The 13,273-nt window shown below is 43.1% G+C and overlaps 3 protein-coding genes across 4 annotated transcripts; 1 reads left to right on the top strand and 2 right to left on the bottom strand.

Annotated features, from left to right (window-relative positions):
• Positions 1-64: 64 nt before the first annotated feature.
• On the bottom strand, positions 65-2,782 carry txn (thioredoxin). The gene is made up of 5 exons (XM_034556693.1): positions 2,603-2,782; positions 1,559-1,663; positions 1,321-1,386; positions 589-654; positions 65-435 (listed from the first exon to the last, which is right to left on the bottom strand). The coding sequence occupies exons 1-5, from the start codon at positions 2,621-2,623 to the stop codon at positions 370-372; spliced, it is 324 nt and encodes a 107-aa protein (XP_034412584.1). The 5' UTR covers positions 2,624-2,782; the 3' UTR covers positions 65-369.
• Positions 2,783-3,689: 907 nt separating this feature from the next.
• LOC117748059 (prostaglandin reductase 1-like) lies at positions 3,690-7,865 on the bottom strand. Of its 2 annotated transcripts, none has more exons than XM_034557674.1 (9): positions 7,762-7,865; positions 7,015-7,142; positions 6,752-6,797; positions 6,573-6,632; positions 5,882-6,049; positions 5,006-5,279; positions 4,801-4,906; positions 4,372-4,490; positions 3,690-4,217 (listed from the first exon to the last, which is right to left on the bottom strand). In XM_034557674.1, the coding sequence occupies exons 2-9, from the start codon at positions 7,118-7,120 to the stop codon at positions 4,107-4,109; spliced, it is 990 nt and encodes a 329-aa protein (XP_034413565.1). In that variant the 5' UTR covers positions 7,121-7,142; positions 7,762-7,865; the 3' UTR covers positions 3,690-4,106. The 2 variants fall into 2 exon arrangements, with proteins under 2 accessions (XP_034413565.1, XP_034413566.1); XM_034557675.1 differs by having other exon boundaries at positions 7,015-7,176; positions 7,762-7,847.
• A 72-nt stretch (positions 7,866-7,937) lies between these two features.
• haus3 (HAUS augmin-like complex, subunit 3) lies at positions 7,938-12,654 on the top strand. The gene is made up of 6 exons (XM_034557503.1): positions 7,938-8,052; positions 9,282-10,333; positions 10,463-10,672; positions 10,977-11,209; positions 11,365-11,650; positions 12,054-12,654. Exons 2-6 carry the CDS (start codon positions 9,317-9,319, stop codon positions 12,279-12,281), a joined length of 1,974 nt encoding a protein of 657 aa, XP_034413394.1. The 5' UTR covers positions 7,938-8,052; positions 9,282-9,316; the 3' UTR covers positions 12,282-12,654.
• The last annotated feature ends 619 nt before the right edge of the window (positions 12,655-13,273 follow it).

The raw sequence follows: 13,273 nt of genomic DNA, 5'->3' as shown, positions 1-13,273 counted from the left end.
CCAGCAAGTGGTTGTGCGTCAAGTTCACGTTAAAAAGAAAAAAGTGAATAAGACGAGTGCAACGTTCCTGTGACCATCTATATTTATTAAATCCACCTTGTTGAACACAATGTACAAAAGAAAGTTCACGAGTGAGTCAGGATATAAAAACAGACTTAAAAGTGCTCATCAGGGTTTAATCCAACCAGCCAGTCACAAACAGTACGAGGAGTAAGTCACCGACACATGATGAGGAACTAATTATTATTTCCTGTGTGGAATAGAAGACCTGATTAGGTGTAACTGGAATTTCTTTAGGTGTGTACAGAGGGCAACAGGGGCTCCTGTGGTATGAATACAATAAGGGAGAGTGGATCGGCCAGTGGGATTTTATGTTCTGTGGATTTCCAGGTTTTCAATCAGTGTATCAATGTTGGCGCCGGAGAACTCGAACACCTGAAAAGAGAACGCAGACACTGAAACGCCCGATTTGGTACGAATGCAACACAAAATGAGAGTAAAAGGGAAAGTGAAGATGTTGCTCCACGTCGGCTGGGTGTGGAGACGAGCCGTCGCTTGCAGCTCTGCTGTGTGTATCTTCGTGCTTACCTTGACTCCGTTCTTGTAGTATTGAAAAGTGGGCATGCAGCTGATCTTGCATTCTTTACTGATATCCTGAAAAGACCACACAAAAAAGAAACAGTAAGATGGAAGGACGGACACAAAAACACCGCTACACGTGAACTGTAAAGCATCAAATAGGAACTAACAGCTCAAGTCGCTGGATTTTTAGGTCCAAAGTATTTATAAAGGACACTAGTTCAGAATGCCTTTAAAACAACATTATGAGCAACTTGGCTTAAATGCATTGTTCACATCTCTATTTGGATCCTTCGTCAGGTCGGTGTGGAGGACTCAGTGGACATTATCAAAAGAAAAAAATATTTAAATATTGTAATAAGCGAGAAAGTTTGTTCTCGGTTCGTCACGTTTCAGCAACGACAGACAAGCGTTGCACTTGGGTCACATGAGCCAGCTGTGGCTCCACATGCCTACTGAAAGGTTTCATGAATAGTCTGCATTGCTTAGAGAATTAATGAAACCAGGACAATTACTGTTTAATCCTTCTGTTACACACCTGACATTCCTTTACAATTCCCAGAAGATAAGTTATTTTGGACTTTTAAAAATGTGTACAAACCAGGGACAAAGGTTAAAGGTTCCCCTGTTGATGCAATGTAGAGAAGGCCCTGCATGTGTGCTGTTGAGATCTTTGTACTTATGGCAGTTGTAGTAAAGTAAACCAGCTGGTGCTACATGACAAGTGACATAAAAACTTACATCAGCTTCATCCACGTCCACCTTCAGGAAAATCACGTTTGCGTTCTCAGGCTTTGTCTCCTGTTGCTGAAAGTCAAATCGAGAAAACGCGTATTGATGCATTTGTGTTCCTTGAAATCTTGGTCCTTTTATTCATCATATTGCTGTACAAAAATACCTAATAACCAGACTTTTATGAAAGTCTCAAAACTTTTATTGGCTTGAAGGAGTAGAGAGATGTCAAAAATTGTACACTTACCGCAAATAGTGGACCAATCATTTTACAGGGGCCACACCAGGTGGCGGTGAAATCCACCACGACCAGCTTGTCTCCAGCTTCCTTCAGGATTTGCCTGAACTCAGCCTACAGAAAATAAATAAGAGCAGACGATAATGTTATTAAACGTGTCTGGATCAAGCTGTGATGTAATTAACGTGAACTCACGTACTGCAGGTTATATTTGGAAAGTGAAAAATAAAAATTGTTGGCATGCAATTTTTTTAACTTCTGGCTGGCTGTCAACTCAACAGTTCATCCGTATGTGTAATTGAGGCTTCAGTACAGCCTGAACACCCCTATCACACACAGTATTGCTTGTACTTTTGATATAAAAAGACATCGATTGCATTATTGTGCATTTTGGAAAAGGGATCCCTTCCTGAAGTTTCTCCTCATCCCATAGCCTTTAACGTCCGAGGTAGACTTGTGATTAAAGTACCCGCATTAAAGGCTTGATCAGGGTACTAGACTAGCAGGCAATCAGCCCCATTTAAAAACAAAGCAGGTCCAGAGAGTGGTCCTAACAGGTGCCTGAAAAGCTGAAAACAAAACGACCCTTTTCTCCATAAATCATACTCATGCGTAAACTACGTACATATAGTATTAGAATGGGTTATAAAGTACGTAAGCGGACGTATTTCTCAACGCAAACACCGTTGGTGTATCACAACAGTACCGTCCTCCCCCTGAAGCGGGTCCGTTAACGTGCTATCTGGTGCACGAGCGTTTCCAGAACAACGCATCGCTGTTGGATTGTGGGTAAAGTCCATTTCGTGAAGAATCACATGGTCGGGCACCATTCAGGGGAAATCGGAGCCATTAGCTTTACATCGTATCAATCCACACGTATCCAACTGCACATGTTTAAAACAAACATAGTATAAACTCCTTTAATGTGAAGAACGTGTCTCACGGGAGGTGCACGCGGCCGCTCCATCGACGGTTAGTGGAAGCGTCTTAAACGGCTCACAATGGCGGCTTTCGACAAACGGTAAACGACGAATTGAACGGAGCACAACTTACCAGATCTGTGGGTTCTCTCATGGTGTCGATTCGGTGAAGCGTCTATCGCGATGACAGACAGGCAACTAAATGTGTGACACCCAGAGGGAGACACGTCGCTTTTTATATGGCAGCTGTAATAAGGAAGTCGACCTGTCCGCTCCGTGGCGGAAGTCAGTGCGCTTTCAAAATAAAGATTGCAATTCTTACGCCAATGGGCAGTTATATATGCTGTGGCTTTTTTTTTTTTTATAATAAAGACGTTTATTTTGAAGGTTGTCAGTAACGTAACATCTTTCAGTTTTGACGGTGTTGGTTTTTTTCCGTCCAGCAACCAAACGAGACGTCACGTGAATTTAATGGTGTCTCTAGGTCAATTTATTAGGTACTTCTACGTGTTTTGTAATCGTTTTATGAACAGCAGATTGAGAAAAAAAGATTACTTTACATTTAATCGTTTTAACGACGGTTACTAATTATTACTATTATTTCAATACTTGCAGGGACAAAAGTTAAATATGAATTCAAGTCACAATGACTTGACAAATTATTGCTTTACCGGAAACGACTGAGTCAGCGGAGGCCAATTCCGACCAACGGGACTTGTCGTCATTACGTCATTTTTCCGTTTATGTTCACATTTAGTTTTTATTTCCAAACTTCATATTGTCTAAACTATCGTCGACTTAATGTTTTGCGCAGTAAAATACATGTTTTTGAAATGTCCAACATTTGCATTTGAAAAAAAAAGAAAAACTCAATGTTTTGATACTTTTCGATTTACGGAAAACTCAGAGCATCATTACTGGGAACTTGCCTCTTTAATATTGGGTCAGTATGAAATACTCTCACCCTTGTAGGTATGCAAAGTCCACACCAAAGTGGGAACGCCTTGTGCTATGCTGGACTAACAGCATCCGATGTAACCATGGCGCTGAGGCACTCATCTCCATCACAACCTTATGAAAGTCAAATTAGTGTCTAAAAATAGTCGATTTTCTGCTGCACTTGGAAGCAGAGGGCTAACGGGGTCTGATATATTATCTAGACTCCCTATGTTATCTATTATTAACTGATATATTATCTAGATGTATATGGTGAAAATATATGATGTCAACAGAACATTTTATTACCTAAATGCAAAGCACATGGTTAATTTTGTTTCAGTGAATATTATACAAATGCATCAGCAGCAGATCCACACATCTCGTCCAAGTACTTGGTGGCATAGCAGACCGGCAACCTTGTGTTGTCCTCCGCAGATTGCACACAGCGCTCTGATCTAATACAAAACCTAGCTGTAGGGTCCAGTTTCATAAAACCATCTGAATTTTAAAGCATGAATGGAACTGTCAAACAGTAACTCCTGAACTAATGCTAAACATTACAAAAATCACATTTCTTTTCATGGACATCATGTTCATTTGGATACGACTGGTTATTTATTAATGTATATGGCTAAGTCCTTCATGTATGATTCATGAAATTATGTGTAGGTTAATAATAATACTGATTCTTCGCCACATCAGACGGCAACAACAGCCTTGCCGACGTTTTCTCCCTGCAGTATCCCCATAAAAGCAGCTGGCATCTGTTCAAAGCCTCTTGTGATGTGCTCCCGACACTGCAGTTTGCCCTGCGGACGCAGAATAAATAAATAAAAGCACAGCAATTAAGCTCAGGCAGGACCGTGGACAGCCCTACAAATTGAGATTAGATATTTCCTGGAAAAACGCACACACATTCTTAATTAGATCCAACATCTGAATAAATGATTTTCAGTCCCTGACCTCTTTCAACCATCCCATCAGCCTCTTGAGGGACTCGGGCTGCTTGTGCTCCCACCTGCCCTGCAAGAAGCCCTCCATCTTAAGCTGCTTGAGGATCATGGTTAGGTGGGGGTATGGGCCTGAGAGAGAGGCAAGAAGAGAGAGAGAGAGAGAGAGAAAACACACTTTCAATGGTTGTCCAAGGAAACAATTGTCAAGACAAAAGGTCTGTTTATTCATCTACGCCAACATTTCAGCAACACAATGTCGCCCTCTAGTGGAGAAATACATGAAGATAATCTGAACGTGAAGTTGTAAATAGGTGAATAACTTGTTTACACGCAGTTTTAATTCAATTTCATGATATTTGTTCACAAGCGTGTATCAAGTTAAAGCAGACAAATAAGCAGGATAATTGGCATTAGGAAGACTACGTTGGGATGTACACACCTGTTTGGGGCGTGGTGTCATTGTATGTGGAAATAGCTCCACACACGGCTATTCTTCCAAAGGTCTTCATCTGTTGTATGGCAACACTTGAAAAAGGGCCTCCCACCTGAAATGAACAATAATTGTTAGTTAAATCACTTAAAATAAAATGCTATAAATGAGCATAAATGGTAAGCGCTCCAGGACACTTTACCGGCTTGCTTACATTTTCAAAGAAGCAGTCGTATCCTTCGGGAGAAGCCTTCTTCAGAGCCTCCTCCAGGGAACCAACAGTCTTGTAGTTGAAGGCCTCGTCGAAGCCCAGTTCTTTGAGAAAAGCCACTTTGGCATCGGAGCCTGCTGAACCCACCACCTTGCAGCCCTTGATCTTGGCGATCTGGCCCACCATGGAGCCCACCGCCCCCGCGGCAGAATTCACCAGTAGGGTCTCACCCTCCTGGAGCCCCAAGACCTCTTCTATCCCGGACAGGGCCGTCAGTCTGGAGAGGAAAATCAAACGACCAAAATCTGAAAAAGCACGACTTTATGTTCTCCCTCCAGTTGCAGAGGAGTCTCTTTGTCCTTCGTAACAATAACTTTTTTTTAACTGCTTCTTAAGTGTTTATATGAGGACTTCAGCTCACCAGCAGGACAAATCATTTGGAGCCTCGCTTGTTTATTTGCTCAAAGAAAGACAGAACTCTGCTGTTCTGCTCTACTGAGAGAGAAACAACTCTGTCCCTTAAACACAAGCAGATTAGAAGTCTTAACTAACATTTACTCAGGAAGGGTTCAGTATTCCCTTTCTTCATAGTGGGTTAAACACGGGCGAAGCCCAAGCCGACCTTTAGTTATTAAGCAGCGTTTGCTATTTACACTCAAAGCTGACTTCCTGCATCTCTTAAAGTTGGTTGGTCTTGTACCAGATTGTTTGTTGTGCTTCGGATTCAGCTCAGACCGCTTAATGTCCGTCACTGTTAAAGCTGGAAAAACAAGTCAGAGTAAATTGTCTTTGAGGAAATGAATTGTACTGTTACACCTGGGTGCCCAATCTACCTCCTTCATTTCTACCCATAGAGGCGACCTATAGCATCCTCCTTACCCTGGCATGCCGATGCCGCCCAGGGCCAGAGACAAGGAGACGTCTTGCGGCCAGTCAGGCATGATGGGAATCAGGTCCTTCCCATCACAGACTGTGTGGCTTCTCCAGCCACAGCGTCCAACAACGTGGCTTCCCACAGGAAACGCTGGATTGTTACTTTGAACCACTCTACAGGAGAACAAGAGAAGAAAGGCAATCCATCAACCGGTTCCAACAGTCTACGTCACCGAGCTCATTTAAAGTTGGAACTCATTCCTGGTTATGATGCTACACAGATGGCAGACACATAAAAACACAAGATTAAACCAAAAAAAACTTCCTTTATTTAATACATTCATTTTTTGTGGTATTCTAGACAACAGTATGACGTCATACCCTGTGGCAGATGTGTATTACTCACTTCATAACAAAGTGAAGAAAATGCATAACTTCAATCCGACAGATCACTTTGAGGTTGTTTGTCTAGTTTGGTCACAGAGTAATTTACTCCGCATGTTTATCATCTAAAGCGTTCCTTCTGAAACCGACCGAGCGTCTGAACACTCAGCCAAGAACATTTCACTTTCCAGTCCCTGTGATTCAAAGGCTTTAGTCATTAATAGCAGATGCAGGTCGGGTTCTGTTTAAACATCAGTGCAAACACAGTAAATACATTCCTCTTTGTGTGTGTGTGTGTGTGTTTGTTCTTTACTTGGCCACTTGACTTCCGATCATGACATCGCCTTCCTTCATGCGAAACCTACTGAACGGCCTGTAAAGACAAACAGGTGTGTATCGTTACACGATACATTTTTGGATGATTGAATTTTTGTTAGAGAGCGTTCACAATAATAATTCTGAATGTTTTCTAAGATCCTGCTCTTCACTCACCTCATGTACGGGTCGACACTGAGAAACACGGCTTCCAAAAGCACCTCTGAAACCAGAAAGAGAGGCATCAGTGCAAAACAAGAGCACTCGACACCTGAACAGACTTTTTTGCTCTTCTGCATATGACTCACGCACGTAAATACTGCCTCGCTCAAAGTAATTGGTGTTTAATGTTTGAGACCAAAAGGAGACATATAGTGTGTATTCTTCTTCAAGCTTGAGTACAAAGAACACAGACACACACACACACAAAAAGATCATACCCCCATCTTTGGGTGCAGGGAGCTCCTCCACCTTGAGCTGAAAGTCGCTGTCCTTTGGGAAGCCGTCAAAGTGCTTAGTCAGGATCCAGGTCTTAGCTTGGACCATGGTTTCTTTGTTCGGGGGGCAGCTGTGGAAGACGGAGCAGTTGTTTGAAATGAAACCTGACGGTGACATCAGTTGCAGGGATTTGAGTCACGAGAATTTGAGATTTACCAACCAGTTACTAATGAGTGAAGTCAAGGGAAATGCTATAATCACTTATTAGGTCTTAAATTGAGAGCGTCTACATACATTGCAGTATCCTGTAGTTGTTTTAACAATCGTAAGTGCTTCGTTAAGGTACATACAACATCTGCAATTAAATACTGCAATTAAAGAGGAATGAAGCTATTCAGCTTCACGCACACGCACACACACGCACTTTTAAGACAGGAAAAAGCAAGTTGTAAAATGTGAATGATTTGACATACTTTGGTTCTTTCTGGAAAACAATTATTTCATACGGTTTATGAACGTGACAGTGAGTACATGTCTATCATGTGACAATATGAATACAACCACAACACTAGTTAATAGTTTTAAAACAGACAATTACCAAGTCACAAGTGAGACGTGAACTCCCTGCCGCGGGCTACCGGTCTCCCTTTTGTTTACTTATGCCACCTCTCCGACACATAAGGATGCAATGGAGTCCGTTTGAGCATATTATTTTACATACATATATTAACGGTGTTCTTCAAACTTACCGGTTATTCTTCTCCACAAAGTAACGGCACAAGTCGTGAACTCACTGAGCACAAGGGGTGAGCGCAAGCAGCCGTGGGTTGTCTTAAAAAGCGCCGAGGCAAAGAAGGCGTGAACCACCAATTCAATACTCAAAGCTGATTGGTTGGAAGGTTTGACGCAGTTTCCGGCGTATGACGGAGGACGTCACGTCGTCACGTCGCCTCTGCGTGCGCAGCAGTTTAGATGTTTGGCGCGAGCGGACCGCTGACTCGGACGGGGTGCTAAGTAAACGGAGTTTTCTGAGTACGCTTGTAAGTATCTGATAGTTAAGCTACTTTATTTTACGAAATTGTCTTTTATTGGTGAGATAAAATACGAATACATTGCTTTCGACACGAGCCGGAGCGTTAATAGTTAGCAGGCTAACTCGCTTCTTTTTATTTCTTTTTTTAAAAAACGTTTAACGACAGCGGGCTCGTGCACCGCAACTGTTTATAGCGAGCTAACCTAAAAGAAACTGTTGAGCGAGCTTACCTACAATGGCCAATTTTAAATGAAGCTAACTTTTGTGACTGATTAACAATATAACGTTAACTGGTTATCCATGCTGTTTGCAATAGAGGGCTATCAATACAATTTATGGTGTGCCAACATTTGGGTGAGCCTCTTCGTGTTCATCATAACCGTTAGCTACAGTTTTAAACAGGAACGTCCTGATCCGTTTTATTTCCTACGTTATGCAACTTCATACATTGTCTAAATGTATTTAACAGCTAAAGATGTTTCACGGTCCGATAGATCTGCAAGTACGAAGTAACTGTTACCTGTCATGTTTTGTTTACTTCCCTTATTGTTGACATAATCTATGGAGAAATACATGTCACTGTCAAGCTGTTGTGATGGGACATTTTGGACTAAAACTAATCCAATCTAATTCAATAACCCTTAATGTTCAATAAATATTAGCTGTTTTAGAGAGGTGTTGATTCAATTTTGGACTTTGGTAGATATTGTTATGGTCCTGTTGAGTTTTGTTTTACTGACTGAGTGGTGTTTTTTTTCTAATATTTAGTCTACCCTCACCGATATGAATGGAGTGGTCAAGACATTAGAAACTCAATACAATTCAACAGCACCACAAACTACATATTCTACAAAATATTATAAACCTTTTCTCCTCATAACGGTCTCTACAAAAATGTAACATAACTTTATCGATGATGAGAGCAACTGTGCTCTGACATATCATTACTTTTAACTGCTACTGTTTTATTTTGTGTGGTTTGTGTTTCTCTCACTATGTTGCACGTTAGGAAATCATTCCAGTGTCTTAATAGAGTGTAGTGGGGTGTTTATAACAATTGGATTACCTGAAACCAACCAAAAGAGCAGATGTGGCTGGATTATCCCTGATCCAAACACATCCCTAACCTTAAGAGATCACGAATATGCTTTGCCAGATATATATTCTCACTCTCCTTTGTATTGGTCTTCACCTAATCCTCCACAATCCACATTGTGCTGCTGTGTGACTGAATAGCACAATAGCAAGGGAGCACAGAGTGCGGACCCAACATGTTAAATGGGGGCCAGTTTGTGGAGGCCTTGGGCCGTCTAGGTTATCCTGGTGCGTCATCACTGAAGGCCTCGGACTTCGACTGGCTGTTTGACTGCGCCCCGGAGAACCTTCACTTCTTGCGCTTTGTCTGTCGGACCCTCAACCAGAGCAATGTTCTCACCAAGGAGGAGGCACATGCTTTTCAGGAGCTACGGAAGTCCGGCAAGCCATGTCTGGATGAAGCAGCCTTGGGTGAGGTCCTTAAAACCATTGGACCTTCGGATGGCAGTGCAAACATCTTGGGGCCCTCTTCTTCATCTTCATCCTCCGTGTTTGTGGCGGAGGGTGATGTGACCATACAGGACTTGGAGGCAGAGCTCCAGGCACTACGTAAAGAAAAAGACCTGAAGCAACGGCGGTATAACAGGTTGCAGGTTGTGGCCACCTCCCGTGCAGATGTTGACCTACGACTTACTGCAGAGCTGGAGAATTCGGCATGTAAGCTGAAGGAGGCCGGTGCTTCCATTGGAGCTGAGAATGCTGACACCAACGCTCTATTACAAAACCTAACGGATGAGGTGAGAAAGCTTGCTTCATATCTCCCAGTTCAGCCAGAGGCTACGCAAAAAGGAAAAGGAGACCATGTGACCTCATTAAACTCCTCTAGCTCCAAAAGCCCCGCTGTCCTCTCCTCTCAGCTGCCCTTGGATCCCTACCTGCACCAGGAGGAGCTCAACACTAAAACACTAGCTGTCTTCACCCAGAAGCATTTCTTCCAGGGCATCTCTGACATTGTTGAGACTTCTTGCTCTGACCGCTTCCAGCTCCTGGACCTCAGTTCATGTGAAGATGAAGAGAATGAGCATGAGGGGAGAGGGAGGGAGGAGCAAATGTTGGATGGCAGGAGGACAGAGATGGCCAGACTTCAGTGGTCCCATATTGTGGCCCAGCACCAACTGATGCAGGCAATGGCAGAGGAGAAGAGTGTCAAGGCTGGACTGGATTGGCTCTCTGAGAAGTCCTCTTCTACCAAGGTAAAGCAAAACATAAATTGAGTTTTATCTCCTGCAAACAGCATCACATCTCTCATATAGTGTCATCAGTTATTACTATTCAGTTCCAGTCTCAAGAGCTCCTTCCTAACTATCTCTTCACTCTATCAGAGCATCTCCATGTCCTCCTCGCTGCATGTCCGTGAGGTTGTGTCCAGGAAGGAGCTGCATGCGGTGGAGGCTGAGCTGGAGGCTCTGCTCAATGGACCAGTACCTGCTGCCCTTAGAGAGTCAGCCAGGTTGCTTAATGTGCCGGTAGTGAGGGGAGACCTGGATCTGCAACTAGCCAGGCAGGACTACTACACCTCCAGACAGGATCAGGTGAGTTGGAGATGCCATCTGGTTCATCCTCTTTTTCTGTAAAAACAAGTATTTTGCATGGGTCAGGGTAAACTATCAATCATCTCTGAGTACTCTATTCAGAATTCAAATGTCTTGCTCGAGAACATTGTATGTGCTTTCAAACATAATAATGTTATACCTTTTGTCCTCTTGTTGAAAAGGGATTTTTTTTAATTGAATATAGCTAACAAATTAAACATTTATCACAAATATTACTCATGGTATGATCTGGAAATATTAATCAGCAGCCGTATTGAAACAAAATGTACTTTTGTCCTCTTAGGTTCGAGACTACCTACTCCGCCAAAAGGCGTCCTTTGACCTGGTGCTCCTGGGTCAGGAGATGGAGTTGAGGAGGTGGAGGATGTGTCTTAAGCAGTTGGGAGAAGTAAATAGCAGACTTGTAAAGGAAGGTGAAGCGGCAACCCTCAGAATTGAGTCCCTGGCACACCCTGACCTGGCTATCAACCCCAGGCCGAACCCTATTATCAGCAGCAAGGATGCAGCCTTCAGCAGGTAAGAATGTGGATCTGAGAATGCTAAAAAAAGCATTATTCACTCAACTCCTCTGCAATACTGTAATGGTGTGTTGGTTGCTTTGTGCCCATGACAATCTTTATCAGGCTATCTCACTTTCTGCAATGTAATTTAATATGCAACTCTTTGCTCAGGCTGCTCCAGATCCTTGACCATGATCCAGACCATGGTCGATCGGAGCCTTTTCGGACATATGAAGCGCTGGACCACGCTGCTCGTGACCTCGCAGGCAACCTCCAGGTGACCCGAGATGCTCTAGCTGGGGCTGGCCGTGAGCAGGGTTACACAGCTGCTCGTCTTTATGGCGACTGTGAGGCGCTCCACAGGGCAATGTACACAGAGCTCCAGCAGCTGATCTTAGGGCCGCAGGTATGTCCCGCGGCCATCACTGACCAGGAGCTGCTTTGCCCCAATGCACAGGTGGGTTTGTTTCCTTTCATCTTATGCACAGTCATCTTGGTCAACCACACAGAGTGCCTATCGGAAGCAATCCTTAATTAATGTGAGTCGGTTGAATTTTAAATGACTTGTCCATATTGGTGAGGGAAGCTGGTAGCACGATATATATTTTTTCTTTTGCACGTTGTTTCAAATTCAACAATGTCGATGAGACACACGTTGGGTATAAAAGCACTGTGTGATTAATGGGCTCTCAGGAGAAACTGCTTTTCTGCACAAAACAAGCTTTAGTTTCAGAAAAAGTATTGTGTTTGATATGTGAACAGAAATATCTGCAAGTAAGTTAATTGTAATTTTGATAAATTGCCTTACATGCATAACATTTCTTTGTTAATTTCTCACCCCTCTTCCTGCGTCTCTACAGGAGCTGACGGTGAAGCTTGTGGAAGCAGAGTCTCAGCTGCAGAGTTTGCAGCATTTAATGCAAGAAATCATCGGGGAGGTTAAAGCCAAGCGTTCTCAGTTGGAGTGCAATGCCCCCCTCAGGCGGGAGAGGGAACTGTACATCTACTTCCACTTGGATGCCCGGCTGCTGAAGAAAGTAGTGGAAGATCTGGAGGGCAAAATGGCTTTGAAGAGAGGGCAACAGTAAAGGCTGCCCGAAGGAATGAGGGGCGGTTGTGGCCAGCTCAACTTCAATGTACTTTTTCTGTGCTAAGGGAGTCAACCTGTGCTATAAAGCTTCACGATATCGGATAAGTACACTGTGCTTTACTGCACCGTCACTTGGTTTGTGCTGGAGACGGAGAACGATCCCTTGAGTCTTAATCTTTGGGACAAAACTCAACTTGGGGGGGAAAAAAAAAGTTTGGTTGTATATGAGAAACGCTGCATATGTTCATTCTAAACAATTTTTACATGAACTAACCAGATAAGTCCACTAACCAGTGTCTAGCAATGTTCTAAAATACATGTCCTTGTTTTCTTTTTGTCATCAGATAAATAAAGTACAATGTTATCTTTTATGGAGGTTCAATTGTGAAAGTTTTGTTTTATTTTTTAAATGATTGAAGTGTATTTCTGTTTTGGAGATGCCAGTTCAAACCAGATCTTCGTGTAACTGACCCGACTCTCCCTTTTGTTCTGTTTAGGCCAATGACAGTTGAAGAGTCAGATTTCCTCAGGTAGAGAGAGAGAGTAGCATTCTGACAGGGGAGCGATGGAGCAGTCTAGCAGCAGGTTGCACTCTGGACCTCTGTCCCAGGCGGCACAGAAGATCCTGGCTGTGCTGCGGGCCCAGAGTCTACATGCAGCCAGACGCAACCACAACTACTCCTACGATCACAGGCGAAGTCAGTCAGGGGGCAAGCAGAGAGTATCTTACGTCAGCTTGTTGCAGTATATTATGAACCAGAACCAGACTTCCTTTGAAGCCACTAGTGAACTGGTTTTATTGTATTTTCCTTGATTGACATGACTTTTCCATTTCCCAGTTTTATCCCCTTTTTGTAATCAATGTTTTCCACTTAAATTTGGACTATTACTTGACAGAGAAAGCGTTCGCTTTAATTATCAAGCCGTGTTTCTACAGCATTTAATTATTTATATTAGAATGTGCCACTTCACTTTGTGGACACGTACTGC

This window comes from Cyclopterus lumpus, chromosome 18 (assembly GCF_009769545.1).
Source record: "Cyclopterus lumpus isolate fCycLum1 chromosome 18, fCycLum1.pri, whole genome shotgun sequence".
Lineage (NCBI taxonomy): Eukaryota > Metazoa > Chordata > Actinopteri > Perciformes > Cyclopteridae > Cyclopterus > Cyclopterus lumpus.
The sequence above is the reverse complement of the archived record's forward strand: the minus strand, read 5'-3'. Positions and strand labels throughout refer to the sequence as shown.